Source organism: Canis lupus, chromosome 32 (assembly GCF_011100685.1).
Source record: "Canis lupus familiaris isolate Mischka breed German Shepherd chromosome 32, alternate assembly UU_Cfam_GSD_1.0, whole genome shotgun sequence".
NCBI lineage: Eukaryota > Metazoa > Chordata > Mammalia > Carnivora > Canidae > Canis > Canis lupus.
The window spans coordinates 18,473,136-18,497,843 of record NC_049253.1 but is presented as its reverse complement, the minus strand read 5'-3'; the positions used below and the strand labels follow the sequence as shown (position 1 = coordinate 18,497,843).

General features: G+C 36.6%; 1 protein-coding gene and 1 long non-coding RNA gene across 2 annotated transcripts in view; one reads left to right on the top strand and one right to left on the bottom strand.

Annotated features, from left to right (window-relative positions):
• Positions 1–21,783, top strand: part of LOC119867190 — a 33,932-nt gene extending 12,149 nt beyond the window's left edge. Inside the window, exons 2-4 of the long non-coding RNA XR_005382788.1 lie at positions 12,466–12,687; positions 17,720–17,786; positions 19,967–21,783. This is a non-coding gene — a long non-coding RNA (uncharacterized LOC119867190). The remainder of the gene's footprint in view (positions 1–12,465; positions 12,688–17,719; positions 17,787–19,966) is intronic.
• Positions 1,571–17,937, bottom strand: LOC100856533 (alcohol dehydrogenase E chain). The gene is made up of 9 exons (XM_038582055.1): positions 17,683–17,937; positions 13,934–14,035; positions 13,321–13,459; positions 12,834–12,921; positions 12,516–12,735; positions 10,313–10,573; positions 8,398–8,533; positions 7,653–7,791; positions 1,571–4,262 (listed from the first exon to the last, which is right to left on the bottom strand). Exons 1-9 carry the CDS (start codon positions 17,698–17,700, stop codon positions 4,238–4,240), a joined length of 1,128 nt encoding a protein of 375 aa, XP_038437983.1. The 5' UTR covers positions 17,701–17,937; the 3' UTR covers positions 1,571–4,237.
• Positions 21,784–24,708: the final 2,925 nt, after the last annotated feature.

Genomic DNA, 24,708 nt, shown 5'->3' with positions numbered 1-24,708 from the left:
CTGATTATTACTAGGTATTTGACAAATAGAACTTAATGTACTTCAATAAAATTGTTACTTTAACATTTTCAGGGACTACTTAGTAGAGGTTATTTGTGCAATAATCATTTACTAACAGAATTAAGTAGTCAAATGTCTAAGAAATATAATTTTCAAATACAAACTTGTTCTTACTCTGCTTCAACTTCTGTGTGATTTTTTTAAAAAAGATTTTATTTATTTATTCATGAGAGACACACAGAGAGAGGCAGAGACATAGGCAGAGGGAGAAGCAGGTTCCCCGCAGGGAGCCTGATGTGGGATTCCATCCCTAGATCCTAGTATCACAACCTAAGCCTAAGGCAGATGCTCAACTGCTGAGCCACCCAGGCGTCCCCTGTGTGATTTTTCTAATGGTTCTGTCAAAATGACTTTCTTTCCGATCCTAAACCAGCTTATATGATTTGTAAAATGGCAAGGGTTAATTAAGAGATCAATCACATTGCTCCTTTTTATTTACTATTTTGGGAGGAGCTGTGTCACTGTATCAGAGCTGTTAGTTAAACCATCAACATGACATTATTGCTCTGCAAACATTGAAAATTTCCTTCATCTTGACTAAGGTTTTTGCGGCTGGCTAAAAGTGAATGCAAGGAACAGACATTCACAGTTATATATATATTTTAAAGTAGACCAGTAAATATGGACATTTTTGGTTTTAGAGTCAAAATTTTCATTGCTGGAGACCAGCAGGACACCATGACTAGGGTACACCATTATAGGCTTATCAGGATACCAGCCACTCCATTTTTATACTTTGATTTCAACCTGCCTCCTTTCCCACCAGTGCCAGCCCGGTGCTGGCTACAGAATATACCTACCCTCAGCTTCCCCACAGACACCCCATGGAGGACTGTGTCATTCGGAGTATACTGACATGCCCACTTCTCTCCCACTCCTCCCTTGCTATCTGTAACCTGAGAGGAAGGAGAGATTGGAGGTGAATACAGGCCTCTGGGCAACCAGTAGGATTTTATGCTTACTTTTGTGATGTGTGCATTTAGAATCATACCTTCTTTCTCTGGATCTTTCATTAGCAGCACAGGCATAAAACATTGGTGCACTGAGTAACATGGGCCCCATAGCATTTCAGGGTGTTTTCTTAGGGCCATTCTGAACATTGCCTTGACCCTAAATATCTTCTTCCGCCTCTTTGACAAAACAATTAAACTATGCCCTATTTGCCATGTCACTCCACAGTTGATAGAGCCCTATTACTAACATCATATTGTCTAATCTTTGTGAAGCTGTATATGCCTAGTAATTTTTTTAAAGATTTATTGGTCCATTACTTTAACTGAGGTAAAGAAACCTTTTAAAATTTACAATAGTTTGTCAAGTAATATAAATTCTTTTGTTTACTTCAAAATGTAATACTCATCTCATTGTAAACAATGGACAGAATTTTTTTGTACACAAATATATGGAAAAAAGTAGACAAAAAGCCCTCATGCCAGCATCAAAAAATGCAACAAAACCTTTGTTTTTTCTTTTTACAATTTCTGAACTCCATAACAAAGAAAAAAAAGGCTGAATTTTTCCCCCAAGTTTTTATTTAAATTTCAGTTAGTTATCATACAGTGTAATATTAGTTTCAGGTGTAGAATGAAAAAGTTTGGTAGCTCCATGAAACAAAGACTTTGATCTGTAAATAAATCACTTTCTGATTTACACATATACCTGAGCACTTTTTTTTATGGCTTTTGATGTGGCTTGCTGGCAGCATGAAGAGAAGAGAACACATGTACATGGAAACTTTATCAGTATCTGTTTTTTTCTTTTAAAATTTTAAAGGTAAAGATTGATTTCTAAAAATAAGAAATACAGTCCATAATTTGAGCATGGCTTAAGTAAAAGTTTTTAATCTCTTTTTCAGTAGTTAAAAAGTTAGTTTGCTAGCAATTTATTTCATGGGAATGAATATATCAGATGTACCTCACACAGACAGTAGGGGGCAGGCACACAGAAGTACAATGGACAGGCTGACTACTGGACAGGACTAAGACCTCAGGGGTGTCCAGGCGAAGTGGTGCTGATTGTTAAGAGTTGCTGGTTTGTTCAGCAAAAGCCCAGCTGACACAGGCATCATTGTATCACACTGATTCACATTTTGGTTGCCATCTACTTTCCCCTCCCCATTTCTACATTGGTGAAAAGGCAATCCCCCTTTTCTCCTTTCACTATCATTGTGACTGTAGGGTTGGTCTGAGACTGTGAACCATCTGTCAGATAGGGGTGTTGACAGGTATTGTCTTCTCTGCCTTGGTCTGCAGGTAACCCAGAATCACCTGGTGAGAGTGTGGCACTGCTGGGCAAAGTACATGTGTAATACTGAATCATTGGTTTTAATAGTAAAGGCTCAGTTACGATGGACCAAATTATGTGAGTCAGCATATAGGTTTTAGGTTTTTGGCATTTCAACCTATGGAGAACCTCCTTCTGAAGCATGCTGCTCTGAGGCCCCTGCAGTATCTTTCAAAAGGCTGTTCTGCAGAACTGGCACGAACCTTTAATATGTCATAGCTAGAATTCTTTGTATCTGTATGATCTGTCAGTGCTGACGCCATATATCCTCTACAATCAAAAGTGTGCCCAAGGCACTAAATTAATCTTTTACATTTTAAAACAACAACAAAAAGTTTTTGTGGTCCTGTGTTTAGAGTAATTCTTTAAAACAAAGGATGAAGTGGGCTCAGAGAAGTTGAGTAACTCTTCCTGAAGGTCACCATTAAGTGATAGATCATTAGCCACTTGCTCTAAGTCCAAAGTCCTTTCCACAATATCAACAAATTGTAGACACAGAAACAACACTTTTGGAGAGAGACAAAATCCCTTAAAGAAATAAGCCTTTTATGTACATTTAGAGATGAAGCTTAAAATGCAAATCTTCCCTTGAGAGTGGGAAAGCATGAGCAAATGAGTACCATATGCTCTTATTTATTCAAAAAATTAAATTAATTTCAGGATTATAGATTTAAGACATGGTAGTTAATAGAGAAGTTCTAGATTAAAAATGCACATCTGTATATGCATATATGTTTCCTCAGAAAATATATTGTTTTGGATGTTTGTCCATTTCTTAGTTACCCATTTACATATTGTGTGCACAGTTACTTTAGTACAATCCCTACACTTCAAGTCACCATATTATTTTTTAATTATTTTATGACTCAATTTTCAATTAATTATAATAATTAACTAAATATTTAGTTTTCATTAATTATAATAATTAATTTTCAATTAATTATAATAATTAACTAAATATTTAGCCAATAAAGCACAAAAAATTACAGATTTTTGAATATGGTTCCAGGAATAGTTCAGTTTTCACACTTAATATCTGAATCTCATATTTATCACATGTAGCATGAAACTACTTCTGTTTAAAAGAATATATTCACTGCAAACAGTATGAAAAAAAGCAGTAAGTGTACTTCCCTCTGTCATATAAAGATGTGACATTTCCCTAAAAAATTTCTTGCACTTAAAAATATAGTTAATAATATGGTAATAACTGTGAATGGTGACAGATGGTAGATTTATCGTGATTATCACTTCATAATTCCATAAATGTTGAATCACTATGTCGTACATCTGAAACTAATATAAGATTGTGTGTCAGCTACACTTCAATTTTTTTTAAAAATGAAATTCCCTGTATATAGAAGTTCTAGATCTTCTCTACTTGTAAATCTAAGTGTATCCTTTCTCAGACAATAGCTTCCCCTTGGGCTTTGGTACATTTCATATAAAGAAAAATACAGACAGTGGAAATAGACATAGTAGAGTTCAAGTGCAGTAGCTCATCATGTGTATGTTGGCGGGCAAGTATAATGGGGACCTCCTCCCCTGGGTTTCAGTGACTAAGGGTGGCAAGGGTACAAAAAGTGCAAGAAGTCAAGGAAATACAGACTTTTCCCTCAATGAGAAAGATGCCATAAATCAACATGAGAAGAATGATTAAGAAAGAAAGTTTTCTGGACTCAACTCTGCAGCTAACGGTGCATTTAGCTCTCACTTGAATTTTCAACATTGGCTTAAAAAAAGGATTTCACATCAGTTTTTGTTTCTTTTGGAAAGCACCCATGTATGATTAATTGATTGCATTTCTGAAGAACAGAATTAATGATGTTTGGTTCACTTTTCCAGGAGGTGCTGGAGCCAAAAGACTACTGCTAGTGAAGGCATTTGTAAGGTCTCAGAAGGTTAGGACGGTACGAATGCTGTAAAAGGAAATAAAAGATTATTAATTGTTTTAATGTTCAGATAACCCACACTCTTCCATGTTGAGAGTCCAAGGAGCATTCGAATGTGTCTCAGTGAAAAGCTGTCTGTGGTTCCTAATACTTCATTCCGATCCCTACACATACAAGTAAGGTAGTAGGGTGGGTCCTTTATTGCTGGTTCTTTCTTGGGTTTTCTTCAGTGTTAAGCTCAATAACATCCTGAATATGACTGTCATTTAGGCTTCATTGTATATTAACATCCTAAAAAAAATCACTTTTGAGAGCAGGTATATCTGGCATAATAATACAAAACAACAGTGGGTAATGACATGTAATAAATTCTTGCTATTTGTCACATACTTTGTAGATGCTTTTTGTACATTTTATCATTTAAACCTCACCTAAAACAACCATGCTATGAAGCAGGTCCTAATATTTCCATTTTAGAGATTAAAAATACTGAGAGAGAGATTTATAACTTTTCTAAGTCACATATCTTGTGTGGGATGTTGAGATATAAACCTAAATATAAAGTTGCACAAATGACAAAATGATAGAAACTTGCCTGAAGGCACCATAATGTAATAAAGACCATCTTGAAGGTTTACTAGAGCTTTGATAAAGAAATGTTGAAGGATTCTTCGAAATAGATAATAAAACTGATTTGTATTCAGATATTTCATTCTTGTGGAGATCAGAAATATAATATTTACATTGGAACTACTGTCCTTCCTAAAAACTATCTTCTGATGGATATATACTTTTAGAAAAAGATGGTCTTTGTGCCTTAAAAAATTATATATATATATATATTCTTATAGTTAATAGGGGAAATATATATAATTTTGGAAACTGAAAGATAGTAGGTGAAGAAGAAAGTAAAAATCACTTGTAATATCATGCCTAGAAATAGTGTTAATATTTTCTTGAATTTTGATCATTTTTTTCTAGACATATGTCAGTTTTTTACTGCTTATATTGAAAACTTGTGGTCATATTATATTTATAAATTTGTATTCCTAATCCTGTGGCCTCAAATTACAATTTGAGAATTTCTTAATTTAATGAAGTAACTTCTTTTTAATGGCTTTATTACTTTCTAGTACATGGTTGGAATTTATGTAACCACCCCTTTAATGTTGGACTTTTAGTGTGTTTCCAAGTTTTGATATCATAGACAACAGATGAGGTGCTTAAATAAATGTGTATTTGCATCTCTGATTATTTCTGTAGAATAGCTTCCTAGAAATGGAATTGCTGGGACAAAGGAGCTAAGCTTTTTTAAAGGTTTTTTTTTTTTTTTTTTAAGATTTTATTTACTTATTCATGAGAGACATAGAGAGAGAGAGAGGCAGAGACACAGGCAGAGGGAGAAGCAGGCTCACCTCAAGGAGCCCGACGTGGGACTCGATCCCGGGTCTCCAGGATCACGCCCCGGGCCAAAGGCAGGCGCCAAACCACTGAGCCACCCAGGCACCCCTTTTAAAGGTTTCTGACCCAAATTGCTTTCCAGAAAGGGTGTAATCTGGTGCTCTCCTTTCTCAATAAGATTTGTCAGGCTGCCCAGTATAATATGTAATGTGTGAGAGTGGTTAAGAAATTCTGTTTACAGTTGAAAGTCTCATGAGAGGTGTGAGATAGTAGAAAAAGCATGGGCGATGCAACTAGACGGTGGGAGTTAGCTCAAACTGCCTATTACAACTTGTGCCTCATGTGTAAATGTGGATGACAAAATTCTCTTTTTTAGGTGCTGATTATACTTAAATGTTACAGGTAGGAAATAGAATTGGCTTATTTTCCTAATCTTCAAAGAAAATGTAAGACTTCAGTGTTTAAAAGAGCATTCCCCTTTACCATACAGGCATACCTCATTCTGTTGCTCCTTGCAGACACTGCGTTTTTTACAGATTGAAAGTCTGTGGCAACCCTGTGCTGAGCAAGTCTGCCGGTACTATTTTTCCAACAGCTTTTGCTCAGTTCCTGTCTCTGTGTCACATTTTGGTAATTCTTACATTTCAAACCTTTTCATTGTTGTTATATTTGTTACGGTGGTCTGTGATCAGTGATCTTTGATGTTATTATATAATTGGTTTGGGGCTACCACGAATGCACTCATACAAGACAATGAACTTAATCCATAAATAATCCATGTATTCTGATTGCCACCAGCCATTCCTCTGTCTCTCTCTGTCTTTCCTGGGCCTCTCTGTTGCTTGAGACACACCAATATTGAAATTAGGTCAATTAATAACACTACAGTGGTCTCTAAAGTGTTCTAGTGAAAGGAAGAATCAATTGATGTCACAGACTTCATTACTGCCTTATTTTAAGAAATTGCCCCAGTCACCCCAAACTTCAGCAACCTCCACCCTGATCAGTCAGCAGCCAGCAACGCTGAGGCAAGACTCTCCACCAGCAAAAAGATTTCTGATGAATGAAAATGCAGATGATGGGTTAACATTTTTTAGCAACACAATATTTTTTCATTAAGGTATGTATATGTTTTTAGATATAACACAATTGTACACTTACTAGATTACAATATAGTATAAAAATAACTCTTATATCCACTAGGAAAGCAAAACTTCCTTTGACTCCCTTTACTGCAATATTTGCTTTATTGCAGTGGTCTGGAACTGAACCTACAATATCTCTAAGGTATGCCTATAATTTTTATTTGTGAAAAGTCTTTGTAAATGGGAAAAATAAATAACAATAGCATTTTTAATTAGAAAATTAGTGATATTTGGGGGTGCCTGGGTGGCTCAGGTTTAAGTGTCCAACTGTTGGTTTGGACTTAGGTCATTATCTCATGGGTGGTAAGATGGAGCCCCACGTGGGGCTCTGCACTCAGTGGGATTCTGCTTGAACAGGTCTCTCTGCCCCTCCCCCCACTCATGTGCTTGCACTCTCTCTTTCACAAATAAATAAATTTTAAAAAATTAATGTTATCTGTATAGAAAAAAAAAATCTCAAGGTAGCTCCACCTTCTTCCATAATGAGTAAGTTCTTATATAATTTAAATTCACAGCCATTAATAGTCAACCTTTTTAGGTGGCCAGGCAGGGCTGCAGTGACTCCAGGTTCTAATTAAGACTGTGTGGCTCTGATTCTTTTTCCTTGCAATGGTGACTGTTCTCTTGTAAATAAAGCTAAGTGGCTCTGATTATTCAGATTCATTGCAACCAAGATAATTTGGCTTCAGTAGAACAGGAAGTGCAAAGCAAAACTACTGTTTTAGTTTGTCACAACGTGATCTTAATGTTCTACATCCAAAGACTGAACTAATAATGGAGAAAGAAGGCACTCTGGTGTTTTTATTTTGTTTTCATTCTTCCACCATTTTTCTCTATTGGCCAATCCTTACCATAAAAAATTAATATCTACCTCTTTCCAGAGCGAAGCAGGTCAAATCCTTCATTTATTTTTTCAAAAGGTAAAACGTGGGTTATTAATGACTCCAGCGGAAACTTCTTAGCCATAAAATCAGCCACAAGTTTGGGGACAGAATCTTTACTCTTAAAGCCTGAAAAGAAAGTGACATCATTGTAAGATTCAGCCATGGGTAAGGGGGGAATTGGAGAGGAGACTTTCCAAGCAGAATTAAAATGAGTTTATAGAAAGTACTACATCCCACAGACTACTACTACTGAGGTTAATAAGAGATAGTGTTGCAATATCCTTTTGCCTTTGGTTAGACTTTTTAAAAATTCACCTATATAAACCAGGGTCCTTAATTATTAGCTCTCAGAGAAGTTATACTATGGGTGGTTATTCCCAAAGCCAAGGAGAAAACTTAGCAATTGCCTAAATTTAGGTGATGAAAGCACACATAAATGACTGCTATAGATTTCCTGGGTCCTGTGAGGTATTTTAGTGCCTTGTGCAGTCATGGATATAAAAGAAGGGTACTGAAATATTCTAGTTAGTTTTTGGGAAAATCAAAAAGTGTGTTTTGGGAGCTTCTGTGTGCCAGATCCATATTTAGTTTATTTGGAGCCTATAACTACAAAGGGATTTTTTAATTTCCTTTTAACTTGGTTGCTTTTTAAAACCTGACTTTGTCACTTATAAAAGGAGAGAACTCCTGAGGTTAATAATAAGAATTCAGTCATCAAGCCTAACTACCTACCACCAAAAATTGCTCCTTTCCAGCTACGTCCAGTCAATAGCAACATGGGGTTCATAGAGAGACTTTGTGAATTAGGAGGTACTCCTACAATAACGCTTACACCATATGACTCTTGACAGCAGGACAAGGCAGCCACCTAGAATAAGATTAATAGCATTATTAAAGTGAATTTTCTGATAGTCTCGTCAATGATGCACAGTATCACGTAATACTGATTTAGCTAGATCATGAATGTGTGGGAAGAGATTACGTTTTTTGCTTCTTCATTCCGCATTGTGTGTAGGTGATTTTAGGAAATACCTAGAAAATACTTTTTTCAGTAAAAACAGATGAATAAATTGTATATGTTTAATTTTTCCTTATAAAATAATAGAGGTGAACATCATTACAAACATATCTATATAAAGTCTGATTCCTCAAATAAAAGTAGTGTTTTGTCATCACATGGCTCTTAGGCAGTCAGTGAGTTTGATTAAGTCATTTTTCCTTTATTTATCAAGTACCTATTTTGAACCCAGTACTTTGAGCCATGTGTTTTGTTGGCAGACAAGATGATAAGGTCATTTATATCATCAAAATTGGTCTCTTGTCCACTTGATGGTCTCCTGGAACTTCAAAAGAAAGGCTTCCCCTTCCAGTCAAGTTTTTAAACATGTTCCATAGTAAGAGAATTATTGAGGACCTGCCCCCCACCCCCGCAATATATAATGATTAATCGTTTGATTTTGGAGTATGATGTATAGAAGACCAGGTAACCTTAGAACATGTGGCTGTTGGATATTTGGTATCTTCAGGTGAAGTAACAATCCAATTTCACAGAAGAAAATCAAGGGAAAACAGGAGAAAAAGGGCATAGCAGAAATGCTACCACTTGGATAAAGTTGAATTCTCTTGGAACCATCTGAAGTTGGCATATTGTCCCAAGTCAAGGCCACAAAGAGCTTTACTTGTAGGGTGGTGCTCCCTATTACCAATACTGCTGAGACTTACTGGAGAACCTCAAAAGGTTGGTTTGTGGGGACTTTTTCAGTAGGATTCTAGAAAATCCTGATTAGGTAGAATATAACTGGAGATGTGTTCCTCATTGCAGTTGATGATACTAATAATTATTTGAAAGTAATGTTATATATGTTCCAAAGATGATGTAAATACTGAAAGATATCAGAACTAGTACTGCATATCAATAACTCTAGTTAATATCTATTGAGTTTACTATCTGACAGGTGGCTCGTGCTAAGTATACATTTATATACATTAGCTCATAATTTATAAACAGTCCTATGAGATATGTATCTCTTAAAATTTTTTTGGTGGAAAAGTTTGTTGACTTTCTAAAGTATTCAGCCCAACACATAGATATTGGGTGCTTACTATGTGCCAGGCACTGTGCTGTATGTTGTGGCAAAATGAGGCAGTGTGGTAAATGGTAAAATACAATATTTTTGTTAATAAAATGATGCTGGTCTAAAATTGGCCATTATTCCTTCTGGCCAAAGTATGATATATTAAAAAAAACCCAAATTTATTAAAATATAAAAAATTTTCAAACCACTTTATTAAGAGTGTGGGGGAAAATATCAAACTTGCTAATTTGAAAACAGAATTTGTATTGTCTATATTTATTTGAGCTTGAATTCTCTTACTAAAAATTAACAAAGTAAATTTATAATGGCTTAATTAAAAAAAGACCCTCTTCTCTAAAGGGGAAATATTACTTGAGGCAGATTTGCTTAGCTGGTAGAATTAAAGATTTCTTATAGTAATAAACTGAATATCCTAGGTAACCAACAAGAGATGGAAAATCACCATTCATAGTTTTAAAAATATTATTTATATACAATATTTATATTCTGCTGCCTAAAAGTACACTCTGGAATGTAGAAGCATATATCTCAGGGCATTTCATATTACATACCATAGTGTCAAGCCGCCCAATGACTTCAAATGAAAAATCCACACTGCCACCACTTATTTCCTTCAGCACCTCCTGGATTGGTTCCTTGTAGTCCTGAGGGCTAATGCACTCAGTGGCACCCACCTCTTTGGCCTTTGCAAACTTGTCTTTGTTGATGTCCACCCCAATAATCCTGGCTGCTCCGGCTGCTTTACAGCCCATGATAACAGACAGGCCGACTCCTCCAAGGCCAAACACGGCACAGGTGGAGCCTGGGGTGACCTGTGTTTTCAGAAAATGCAAAAAGGGGTTAAATAATGATTACTAGAAGTGCCTAAGTTGCATAAAGTGCCATGCCTTGTCCGTTATGAGGAGCTATTCATACTCTTACGTCCAACCTTCTGTCAAATCTCTTTTGGCTTTAGTTGTTTAAACTAAGGGGATGAACTAGATGAGGGGTTCTCAAACTCTGCTGAACATTAGACTCACCTGAGGAGCTTTAAAACATCTCAATGTCCAGGTCACAGCTCATAGCCAATTCCATCAGAATCTCTGCAGGTGCGATCTAGTTCCCAGGTGACTCCAATGGGAAGCCCAGGCTGGAAGCCAGTGGATTAGGTGATCTTTAAGCTCTAAATTCTAGTAACTCCCATCTTGCAAAAAAATCTAGTAGCTCAAATCCATTGACAGTCAGTTTTAGTATTTCACACACAGAAATGCAAGTTTTGGGAAATGAAATAATAAGTGGAAAAGATGATTCTGGGATACTGAAAAATAATCCAAACCCTCAACAATTAACTCTTTCATTCATTACTTTCAGTATCATGACTGGTATCACGAGACCAGAAATTAGCTGTGAAATAGAAAAGTTATCCTTAGCTTAGAGGAGAGTCTAAGAACAGGGGAAATTTAACAGATAATTAAGATAATACAGCTTGAGACCTCTGTGATCTTAGTGTGTTGTTACCCTTGCTTTTAAGAATATACTAATAAACAATAGTGCAATGAAAAATTGCGTCTGTATTTCAAAATGGTTGAGATTAATTATTATGAGTATCCTCAGCTTCTGCTCTATGTAGACTGAATTAGACCATCTTCTCAAACAGATGGTGTAATTTCACAAGGAACTTAGTGCTAGAGCCACAGAAAATTTGGAAACACGTGCTCTCAATTGCTTAAACTGGCTAGGGAGGGTTTAGTAAACTAGACTGCTATAGTCTGCAGTCAGTGTGGGAAAAATATTTCTCCTGTCCCAAGTGATCATTCTATGGGATATAATAACACTTTTGACCTTACTTAGAAAAATTTGAGACCTGTGATTGTGATTTAAAGGTGAAGATAATTATGTATCATGGTTTAAGATTCAGCAGGAGTTTGAGAAATAGGCTAGTTGTAGCTCCCATACGAACCAGCTGTGAGATTTTGGGCAGTAGCTTTATGTCTCTTGGACTCCATTTCATAAAATGAATGGATATTGCTAGATTTCCAGTATTTTGGGAAGAGAGGCCTTTAAAGAACTTCTCTTTAAAAATCTACTGCCTCGTGTGTATGTGTGTGTGTGTGTGTGTGTGTGTTCATGGCAGGAGATGAGATGTATCAGTGAAATCCCCTAATGATTGGAATAGATGCAAAATGCATCATTGAAGCGTAATTACTTCTCTTAATGGGATCCACAGAGTGGGTGGGTTGGTGACTTTTGGTTTGGAGGTGTATCAGATATGGCTTTGAATCTACTTTTGATCCTAGTTTTGGGAGTAGAGGATCCATGACTAGGTGCTCCTCAGAGGTGGTCCCTTCATTTCAGTTACTTTTGTTGCCTCAAAAGCTAGCTGAACCTACGATACCTGATGCATGTTGGTGCTAACAGTACAATTACTAAATGAACTCCTAGCTCTAAAATTTAGTAGTCACATAAAGAACAAATATAGAAAATAATTGTTGAAAATTATATCTTTACTTTTTCTTAACTAAGCATTAGTCACTTTTTCATCCACGATAAACAGATAAATTTTCTAGGATATGCTCTTAAATCCCTTCTGAGGCCATTTTCCACTCATAACTGATACTCTAAATTTTGTAGAGCTTTTCAGTGTTATTGTGGTAATGGGGGAAAGCTACCAATAAATCTATGAAGAATGATCTCTGATTATTGTGAGAAATTGCTCTCCTTTCAGTTCCTGACAGTCCGAAGGTAACCAGTTTTGTCATTCATCGCCATTCCTACCTTGGCAACGTTGACTGCAGACCCATAACCAGTAGAAAAACCACAGCCAATGAGACAGACTTTCTCCAGTGGTGAGGCTGCATCGATCTTGGCCACTGAAAACTCATCCACCACCGTATACTGGGAGAAGGTGCTGATGCCAAGGAAATGGTAGATGGGCTTCCCTCTGCAGGTGAACCTGATAGTACCATCTTGCAAGGTCCCCCGAGGTTTGCTCAGACTGACCAGTATAACACAGAGAGACACACAGGGCATGAGACAGGAACATAGATCATGTGCAAAACCATTGGCTGTATGAGGAGAGTATCAGAAACTTACTCATTTTTCACACAGAGGTTGCCTTGCGGGTGTTTACAAACATTGCATTTTCCACACTGGGGAGTAAAGAGTGGAATGACTTTGTCACCTGGAGGGTATAAAACAAATTCTTAAATCAGCACAGAACAGTTTCCATACCCCGATTTGGAGGCTCAGGACATAAACTTAATTTTTCTTATTTTGTCTCCTTGGACCTGATGAAGATAGTACTCAGGAAATTGGAAATAGAAATTATTTGTTTATGAACTTTGGCAGGCTCTGCATTTCTCAATCCTTACATGTCTCCAGGATCTAACCTGGTGCCTGGCGTCTGGTAGATAATCAGTAGGCACTTGCTAAAGGAGAGAATTTATGACTGCATGAATGCATACATGTCTGAGTCCAGCAGGGAGGGAAGAAAGGAGGAAGACCTTCTGCAAGGTCTTTCCAGGCTAGAAGATCTTGGGGTTCTGAACTGAGGCAGATTCCCTAAGTATCAATTCTGTACCTGGTTTTACTGTAGTCACTCCTTCTCCAATGCTTTCCACAATGCCGGCGGCCTCATGGCCTAAGATTATGGGGAGAGGCACAACAAGCGCTCCAGTAACCACGTGATCATCAGAGCGACAGATTCCTGAGGCCACCATCTACACAGTAAAGCGAGGATGATTAGATTTAGAAAAAGATTAGGAACCTTTCCTGTTCCTCATCAAACAATTTGGAATAGTCTGTGAAATAACTGTTTCTGAAATACTTAAGTCTTATTGTGTCCTTTTTTTTATAGAAGTAGAAATTCAGATCAGAACTAAGAAAATTATCACACGTTCTATCATCTAATGCTAGTTGATTTTCAGATCTTGATGAATATCCCTTTGAATTTTTTCCCTGTACAAACACTTAAGTTCTTTTTTATTTTATTAGGATTATACCATATATACTCTGGTTCCTTTTTAAAAATGTAATGATTTGTATTTATATCTCTCCTTGACAATGAATATAATCCCACTATTTGGATCACCATATAAAAAGTTCCTCTTAAATGGATTTTTGCTTATTTTCATTTCTACTATTTTCTGAATTTTTTAAACCTAAAACTAAATAGAAATGGAAAAATGTTTCACCTTAATACGAACTTCATGGGCCTTAGGGGGTGCGACCTCCACCTCTTCAATGGAAAAGGGTTTCTTTAACTCCCATAGCACAGCTGCTTTGCATTTGATTACCTGGAAATTGAAGAGAAAGATGATACCAGTTTTAAAGTCAGGGATGGTGACTTTTATTTTTTTATGTGCAACATCTAGCCCCATGTCTGGAACCTAACAGGGTTCTATAGAAATGAAGAACCTCTGACTTACAAAGAGAATAAAAATACCTTTTTAAAAAAACAGGCAAAGCAATAACGTAAGAGAAACAGAATTAACTATAATGAGACATTGAGATAAAATGGAATATATTCTTTGAGGCCACCTTTATGATTTTTTACTCCAAGCGTTGTTTCTTCCTGATATATATATTTAAAGGTTTTATTTATTTATTCATGTGAGACACAGAGACATAGGCAGAGGGAGAAGCTCCCCGCGGAGAGCCCAATGTGGTACTCTGCGGGACTCAATCCCAGACCCCTGAGATCATACCCTCAGCCAAAGGTAGATGCTCAACCACTGAGCACCCACGTGACCCTTCCTGATATTTCTTTTCTTTCTTTTTTTTTTAAGATTTTACTATTCATGAGAGAGGGTTGGGGGGCACAGAGGGAGAAGCAGGCTCCATGCAGGGAGCCCGACGTGGGACTCGATCCCAGGTCTCCAGGATCACACCCTGGGCTGAAGGTGGCGCTAAACCGCTGAGCCACTGGGGCTGCCCCATATTTCTTAATCTTCTCCTTAAATGGGTTGTTAACCCACAACTGTTGGCTGGTGCATGAAGTTCGAAATCGATGTGATTTCGCCGATTGCCGACAGATGTAGTGCTCTTCGCCAAATCTGTTGCCCTTTTGCTCAAGTCTCTGCTGAAGCCCAAACTATCTGACTTTATGATTACCTTTGCACATTTGCTTAGGCTGCCTTCTCTTTCTCTAGTTGCCTGTTCTCTTCCTTTGACTTTGTCTTGCCTACTGCTTACGTGTGCTACTTGTTTGCATCACTCACTTGACAGCTGTGGTAGCGCTGTTTTGTCATCTAATTTATGTGCAGAAATTCCTTCTAGATTAGATTTGCAACACAAACTGCAGAGGTTACAGCCGTATACACCTGCTCACACACACCCACAGATCCATGTATATATTGAAAAATGCGAGAAAGATGTGCTTGAATTTCTGGCTAGCTTACCCCCGGAGGTTCTTAAAAATAAAAGTTGAAAACGTTTTTAGTGCTCACGAATGCAATAATAAAACTTGTCTTCCTTGTTGCAAAGCTTGTACAGTTAAGGGAGGTTTTTCCTAGAAAGAGTTAACATAATTGCAAATATGATAAAAATTTTCCAATAGAGATTTAGCCTTTTGACAGTTTATTTTCATTATTTATGTCAAATCCTCCTACTTTGCAAGGTTTTTGCTATGGTCAATCCCACAAAAATGTGAAAATTCTTGGAAATAATACACTAATGGTAGATAGGTCCTAATTATAGGGTTCTATTCTTCGGCAAATTACATGCTTGATCTTTAAACCTCAGAATGATGCTACCAGGTCAGTATTATTGAATTACTGGTTTTATTTTACAGAAGAAGACTGAGGCTTGATTGTAATTGACTGAGTAATTTTCTCAAAGTCACAAAGCTGACTGTCCAGAGAATAAGATCAATCCAATTTAAGAAAAAAATTGTCCAACTTAATTTTTTTTACTACCTTATGGTAATGAAAGATTAACAAAGATTAAATAATAATAACATCAACAATAATGGCAGTGACTAAGATTTATTGAATTATTTCTGTATATCCAGGCACTATTCTAAGTGCTTAACAGCATTAATTTATTAAATTCTCACCACCACCTTATAAAATAGATATCATTATTGCCACTTAGCTTCTGAGGGAATATAATGCAGGAGGGCAAACATAAATGGTGTTATCACAAAGCAAAAAGTGATTGATGTTGCATCGAAGGGGGTGGACTGTTTTCTTAAATATATTTGGCTTACACTTTCAGACCTTCTTCTTTTAAGCTGAGTTTTGGCATTTTTAATTTTCCTTTTTCCTAACTGTTCTTCATTTCCTAACTGTTCTTCATTACATTGAAATGTAATGCCATTGTAAAGGCTAACTAGTAATGAGTGAAAATAAAGAGAATTGGAATGAGAAAACTGGTAGTTGGCAACCCGTGCAATTTCCAAGCAATCCTGCTGATTAGTAGTGTTGTGTCACAGTGTGTGCAGAAACCTCAGAATCGTTAAGTTATAGCAAGATAGTATATTGTGTGATCCACTCCTAACCTAATACATGTACTAGAAACAGTTGCACAGGCTTTTATAATTGAGCAGTTAAACAACATGAATTGCTTATATTGAAGGACCACATGCATTTCTTTGCCCCTGAGAGCATATTAAACAAATAAACATGAATCCATGGAAGACTTAGAGTCAGTTATCGACGTTTCCATTGCTAATAAGGGATTCTGACTGTATCACTGTTATTATTATTTTTTTTAAAATGGAAAAGATATTATTCCATAGGATTTCTATGGATTATGGCACAATAAGACCCTTTAAATTCAGAATTTGCATGTTGATGTTGGTTTGCTTAACCTTGGATGATTCTAATGCTTTGAAATCAATATGCCTTTTGTAAGAGATTTCATAGTAGGCTTCAAAGGATAAAGCCCTCTGAATCAAATTCCTCTTATAGAACTTTTGTCAGACATAACTTTCCCATGTTCCAAAAAGATAACACATTTAAATTATGATTTCTTAATATAAAGATAACTTCTTGGGATCCCTGGGTGGTGCAGCGGTTTGGTGCCTGCCTTTGGCCCAGGGCGCGATCCTGGAGACCCGGGATCGAATCCCACGTCGGGCTCCCGGTGCATGGAGCCTGCTTCTCCCTCTGCCTATGTCTCTGCCTCTCTCTCTCTCTCTGTGTGACTATCATATATATATATATAAATTAAAAAAATATTAAAAAAAGATAACTTCTTGATTAAAAACATAGAATTTTATGTTTGCAAATTATTCATGATTGATCATAACTACTGCACATTAATATAGGAAGTAAAGACTATTAGATACAGGTGCTATTCATTCTTGATAAAGATATTTAGGAATAGCCTTTTTTTAAGAAATAGAAATTAAATTTAAAGATCACCCAATTCAACAGGAAAAAACTCCTTTGTTTTTTACAGAAGCTTTGCATAAACCAATTATTAACAAGACAATTTGAAAATTATTTTTTCCTTTTAAATGAACATGCTGAGAGTGCACAAACAGGTGTTTTGTATTATTTCATGAAGGCACTTCTAGTTTCTTGCATGACCTCTCAAGTTACATCATATATTATAGTAAACATTAAATTGCCATTGCTTAACCTCTAATGTTAAATCTAGACAGGAAACTCAGCTGGATGAAGAGCTAAATTTTTTAAGAAAAAGTATTGTGGAACTCATCAAGTATAAATGTATTATAATTTATACTTCAAAATAATCTATCAGAAATATATCCCAGTGCTGTCACAGTCTATAAAATATTCTTAACAGAGGAATAGCCTATTTTTCATTGTAGTTTAGTATAATTGCATATTGAAGCACATAATCTGTGTTGTATTTCAGTAGATATTGTTTCTAACTTAGATGTGAATTTTAAATTATCCATTAATCCTATACCTCTTTTTGTATTATTTAAGAATGTATTTCCAAAGTAAAAAAAAAAAAAGAATTTGCTTACTTTTCCTGCTGTACTCATGGTTCCGTTTTCTTTTCAGGCCAGGAGACTGGTGACTTCTATAGACTGTTTTCTGCTTGAGTACATAAAGCTGATATCTTACACAGGTACTTTGCTTGAGCAACAACCTGTTCCTCTCAGAGCATCTGGGGTCTTTAAGCCACACCCATCAGCTTATTCTTAAACCAAATCAAATCAGAAAGAAAAGAGCAGTGAGCCAGCTTTCAAACCTTGACTTTGTTTGCATATGTCAGTTTCAATTAATATCTTGATTCCGTGAGGTTAAATATTACCCTACAAACAAATTTTAATCTCTTTTTCTTGGATTCTGTATTTCTTCTCTCTCAATCTCACACAGGGTGTTCAGAGCTCTGTTTTCCCATTGTGTGCACTGATCTCCAACTTCTAATCCACAGATTACAGTGAGAACAGAGAAGCAAGGAAATAGCACAAATAATGTAGGACAGAGAGTGTTCTCAAGCCAGAGAACATGTTTGATTTAGCACTCTTTTCACAGCAGGGAAGTCACAGCAAAGGTGCTTATGTCTCTGGCATTTCTGCTCTGTATAATAGAAGTCAGCATTGACCTCGTACCTCCCCATCCCAGGCACTCAGCTGGGCGTGGTGGGTGGCCATGGCATGGATTCAGGTAGACCCTATCCTAACCACCCGTGTGCACTTGGATTTAGTTTTTAACTGTCTTTGGCCTTAGTTTTCTTATCTGTAAAATGAGGATGATGACTAACCTCTGCAAGCAGTTGTCTGAGGAAAACTGAGATAATCGTGTTCAGGGATTAACAGGGAGCCTGAAATAAGAGAACCTTCCTTGAATATTAGCTACTTGCTAAGGTTTCAGTGCTGAGAACCTTACAACTTTCTTTTTGTTCTCCAAGCACCCTCAGGGTTGACTGTTCTTAATATTCCGCATGTCCTCAACATACCTTTTGTGATCTTTCAGCTTTCCAACAATTGTGCAACCAGTTTTCTGAATTAAATCCACTTTGTTTGAAATTCAGTTTTATATTTCCCTAACTAGACACCAATACAATTCCTGGCACCAAGAGTGGTCCTGGAAGCATACTCGCAAGTAAACAAAAATATATACACAGACTGAGTTGATGGTTTTTTAGTGGTTACAACTTGCTGACATAGAAAGCACTGGAACGATTATGTTTAAGGGGATTGAGAAGAAAGCAAAAGATCCAGAATCATCAACAGAGGAGAAGTCAATAGATGACTAATGGGGCCCAGTTGCTCTTTTCTATTATAGTTGAATGGAGGCCTGATCTGCAATGTTTTGTGCACTATCCATGTGCCTTCAAGTAGTTTTCCAGAGCACTTGCAAGATGTTCAAAATTCAGTACCTTTTAAATCCTATATGATACAGTCACTGAAAATGTTATGCTCAGCCACATATTCCTATTTGCACGAGGCTATGAAATTTGTTTTAGAATTTTCATCTATTTTGCATTCTATGAGTCCTAGGATATGACCAACTCTTTCGTCTTCATCATTTTTCTGGTTTTTGATTTTTCATTTTCATTTTTACCAAAATTATATGTGTCTATACATACATAAAATGTTTTCTACAGAGCCTCAGGAGAAGCAGCAGTATTGACTTTCCTACATCTTCCTACATTTACTCCTCCCTAGAAGCCACTGCTTTTGACTTTTGAAACTTACTATTTCGTTCTTTTCTTTCTACATTTCTAAGTATGTCTATATTCCTAACTTGGTTTTTCTTTTTAAGATTTTATTTATTTTTGAGAATGAGAGAGAGAGAGAGGCAGAGACACAGGCAGAGGGAGGAGCAGGCTCCATGCAGGGAGGCTGATGTGGGACTCATCCCAGGACTCCAAGATCACGCCCTGGGAGGAAGGCGGCGCTAAACCGCTGAGCCACCCGGGCTGCCCCTTAACTTGGTTTTTCTTTAGACATTTCTATTAATTTCTCATTTTGTACAATGAAAATTTGGGGCAGTCATTGCCACAAAAATTCTCTTCTGCTTCCTAAAAGAGTAACAGAAAAATTTATATTATTAGGACTATATAAATGCTACTTAGAGGTGAGCCACGTAGTTTGCATTTTTTTTCCCCTTTACTTAAATAATTCTGTTTTTCCCGAGGATTAAATATTGTTTTTTTTCTTTTTCTTTCTTTTTTTTTTTTTTAAAACTAGCTTGGTTTTGTCTTTCTACCTACAACTAATTCAATGCCCAAAGTAGTGGTCTAATTCTCTGCTTAAGGCAAATAGATGCATTAAGTCTCCCACCAATTTTGTCTTTTAGAGAAATCTCTCCTGGAGTCTTCAGCTTGCTCCAGAACGGCCTAGGTGTGCTCTGTATCTGGGGCAATCTGCTGTATTGGACTCCTGTGGCTGCTGTAACAAATTATCACAAACTGGGTGGCTTCAAACTATGGAGGTTTATTTTCCCCCAGTTCTGGAGGCTAAAAATCCAAAGTCAGTATCACTGGGCTGCAGTCAAGGATCAGAAGAAGGTCTAAGAGAAGAGTCCAGTCCTTGCTTTTTCCAGTTTCTGATGGCTGCCACATTCCCTGGCTTGTGGCCCCAAACTCCAATGTTTTCCTTTCCTGCTCCTTTCTTCCTCTTCCCCCACACTGTCTTGGGGAACTTGTAGCCTGTCCTGTCTCCCCAGTGGTCTGAAATTTTACACTGATCTGTTTTGAGTGGGTGTATTTTTATCCATTTTACTGGCAGTGACTTTAAAAAAAATGAAGATTAACTTTTCAGTTCTAGCAAATTTACTTAAACTGTTTTATTAATACTCTTCCTTCCTTACCCATCCCATTCTGCCTTCTCTGTTCTTTCACTTATTCTGGAACTCTTACTACTCAGATACTGAATGTTTTGATATTCCACTCTCATTTTCTTGCTCAGCCTCCTTTTCCTCTTTTCCATCTCTGTGTTTGTGCTCTGTCCAGTTTCCAAATCTCCTCTGAACATGAAGGCACAGGTGGCATAGTCACGGGTTTGCAGAGCATTACACAGCCCCACTAGGGATTGGGAGTACTAAGTGCTCAACCTGCCCATTGAGAACTGGCACTTCATCTTTTGTTCCAGGGGTGGGGCAAGAGATGCACTGGAATCGAAGCCTGCAGTGGTGAGCAATAGTGCCCCAGCTCAGAGTGCCCTGCTGGCTCCCAGTGATAAAAAATTTGATTTCTAAGAATAAGAGCTTCTACTTTTGCTAGTTTTCCCCAAATTGTCACCTGTGAAGTTACACATCTTATATTCATGGAAATGGGAACCCTGATTTTTTGCCTACCATGCTTATTAGTCTCCTGAGAAATTGTGAATGATATTTATATGATAATTGATAAGTTCATGGTCCAGTTCAGACCTGTGCCACAGTTATAGCAGATAATAACACATCTCAGTTTGCCAGAGACAATGACTATTGTCCCAGAGTGATTATTAATAGCTTACCACTTGCTTTAAAAAGTGTGCTAGAAAAAAAAAAGTGTGCTAGATCCGATGGTTAGTTATGGGATCACCCTATTTATATTTGCTTGTGAGCCATAGTAGTGGCTGATGGATACCTTGGATAAGACCTGGATTTAGTCAGCTTCAAAAGGCTTCCTTGGAATAAAGCAAACTTCAGAGTTTCAAGAGTTAGAACTTGTTAATTGTTTAACCAGTAGTTCTGATGGTTGTGACCTGTGTCAGTAATATTGTAATAATTCGTTGTAAAGAGTGGCACAGAATATCACTTAGCTAATTTACCATTTTGTGAATAATATAAACTGGTCTAAGATTAGGAAGAGCAGAGGCTAATGTGAGTTTTTAAATTTGAGAGGCTTGTGAGAAAATTACTCTCAGAAGCTGAATTAGAATGAATCAAAGTCTATATTCAATAACTACATAATATTTAAATGTTTAATTTTGTTAGAAAATGATTATTACAAAAACTTGAGTAGTACCTGAAAGATTTGAAGGTGGTGATTATGTTGATGTCGCCAAATTTTGTTTGTATAAAACTTGTAATAACCTGGAAATGGGCCATTGCATAAGAACAAATAGAATTACTGGAATGGGAAAGTGAAAAGTGCAATGGTTATGCTATATCTTTAATAAAATTGGTATTTGAAGAGATCAATGCTCATAAAGATGGACTTGGGTGGTTTTTTTTCTTTTCTCTTTCTCTTTTTTTCTGACTTAAAATCCAGAAGATATTCTGTGTGCTGCTAGCATCAACAACAAAGACATGACTTTTTTATTAAACTGCATGCTAAATGGAAATTTTAGAAAATCTTTGTTTGTACAACTGTGCAAAAGATTGCCCAGGTAAGCTTTTTAAGGCATTTACCTTGTCAGCAAATATAAGAAATTTTCTTTTCAACGAAGGCAAATGAGAGAAAAAGCAAGATCATTCTTGTGGGAGTGTGGTGTTTCTGATTTACTACTCACCTGGAAATCCAGGAATTGTGGTAATCTTGGCAGAATCTAGTGTCAAGGTAGATCACTGTAGTCTCAAAACAGAATTAACATTCGTGTACTTTAATGTTAAAAGTAAGTATCTTCCTGGAATGCCTTGTCTGGAATCTAAGTTGCAGGGAGAGGTAGGGGAAGAATGTTAAAAAACAACTTCAGGAATACGTATTTCTCCTAAGTCTAAATTCACATCTTGGGAAAATAGAACCTAAAGGGAAGGCTGGTGTGCAGTATATTCTTTTCTCTATGAAAGAGTTCAAAGGCACCCCCACCCCCACCCTACACGCTCAAATAAAAATAGCAGAAAGGGTTTAGAGTTCATGAGCTATTTATGTGACACATAGTTCCTTCTTCTCTTATAGGGACATTTCAAAGATTACAGCACTCAAGCAGTGGGTGATTTCCAAGTCTGAGGGTTCTGGGACCTTTTGAGCAAGTTTTACTTATTTATTTTAAAATTAACTTTATTGATGTCAGCTTTACATACAGAAAAATGCATCCATTCTAAGTATAGACTCAATGAGTCTTGACCTATTTATTGATAGGCCTCTAAATCTACCACAAACAAGATAGGGGACATTTCTATCATCCCCAAAAGTTCCTCCAATGCCCCTTTACAGTCAATCTACCTACATATGCTCAGCCCCAGCCAACCACTGTTGTGCTTTCTGTTGATACAGATTGCCTATCCTATAATTCCATATAAATAAAATCATGCCAGTATACCCTCTTTTGTGTTTAGCTTGTGGTTATCAGTAGCTCATTCCTTTTATTGTTAGACAGTGATCCATGACATGGATTTACCATAATTTGTGTATCCATTTACCAGAGGATGGACATTTCAGTTGTTGCAGTTTGGACCACTATGAAAACAGCCATTGTAAACACTTGTGGACAAGTTCTTTTGTGCACCTATGTTTTCATTTCTTCTGGATAAATATTGAGGAGTACATTTGTTCATCATGTGGCAGGTGGATGTTGAGCTTTATGAAAAATGGCCATGCCATTTGCCAAAGTAGTTGTACCATTTTACACTCCCACAGCCAAAGTATGTAAATTCCAGTTGTTCTACATCCTCACCAACACTTGATACTGACAGTCTTTTAAATTTTAGCCAATGTATTGGATATAGTGTTAATTTCAGTGTGGTTTAAATTTGTACTTACTTCAGGGCCACCTGGGTGGCTCAGTTGGTTAAGTGTCCAACTCTTGGTTTTGGTTCAGGTCATGATCTCAGGGTCATGGGATCAAGTCTTGAGCCAGGCTCTCTGCTCAGTGGGGAGTCTGCTCAAGATTCTCTCTCTCTCACCCTCCCTCTCTCTCTTTCTCTCCCTGCATGTATGCACTCTCTCTGTCTAATTCTGTACTATTTTAATTACTATAGCTCTATAGTAATCCTTGTGTCATTCAACTTCATTCTTTTTAAAAAATATTTGTTCATTTATTCATGAGAGACAGACAGAGAGAGGCAGAGACATAGGGAGAGGGAGAAGCAGGCTCCCTGTGAGGAGTCTGATGTGGGACATGATCCCAGGATCCCAGGATCATGACCTGAGCCAAAGGCAGACACTCAACCACTGAGCCACCCAGGTGCCCCTCATTCAACTTCATTCTTATTTTTCAAAACTGTTTTGGTGATTGTTCTTTTGAAATTTCATACAAGTTTTGGAACCAGCTTGTCTACAAAACAAAAACAAAAAACCCAAAGAACAAAACTAACCTGCAAATATTGGAATTGTGTTAAATCTATAAATCAATTTTGGATGAATTGATATCTTAACAATATTGAGTCATCTAACCTGTAAACATGGTATATCTGTTCACTTAATATCATTCATAATATATGAATATTGACATATATGTCATAATATATAACAATGTTTATGACTTCAATGTTTGATACTTGTTCATATTTTGTTCATTTTATTCCTAAGCATTTCATATACTGAATGATACTGTTAATGATAATTATTTTATTTTCTGATTTTTCATTGCTACTATAATTAATTTTTGTCTATTGAACTAAATAACTTTGCTAAATTCACTTCTAATCCTAGGAGATTTTTTAAGGACTTCTTAGCATGTTTTATATGTATAGTCATGCCATTAGTTAATAAAGGCAATTTTAATGCTTCCTCTCTGATATTAGGACTTTTATTTATTTTTCTGGCCTTAACCACTAGTTTGGACCTCTAGTAAATGATGAATTGGTAAAGGTGGAATTTCTTGCTTTGGTCCCAAATATAAGCATGTGGGATTAATAGGAAGTGTGCTGCTAGATTTAGGTTTTTCATAGTTTGCAAAGAGATTTTTGGTCATGCATAAATATTAGATTTTGTCAAAATTTTTCTTGTATCTATTGAGATGATCATATGACTTTTCTCTTTTATTCTGTTATGAATTACTCTTACTCAGTGATGAATTATATTAATATTTGAATGTTAGGCCAACTTTGCATTCCTGAAATAAATCCCACTTGATCATAATGTAGTATCATTTTTGTATACTGTTGAGTTTGATCTGCTAATATTTGGCTAAGATTTTTTTTGTGCATATATTCGTGAAATCTATAGTTTT

Coding starts and splice junctions, on each gene's coding strand:
- LOC100856533 (XM_038582055.1), bottom strand. Junction 12,736..12,833: donor AACCTCTGTGTGAAAAATGA/GTAAGTTTCTGA, acceptor TATACTGGTCAG/TCTGAGCAAACCTCGGGGGA. Junction 10,574..12,515: donor CTGCAGTCAACGTTGCCAAG/GTAGGAATGGCG, acceptor CTGAAAACACAG/GTCACCCCAGGCTCCACCTG.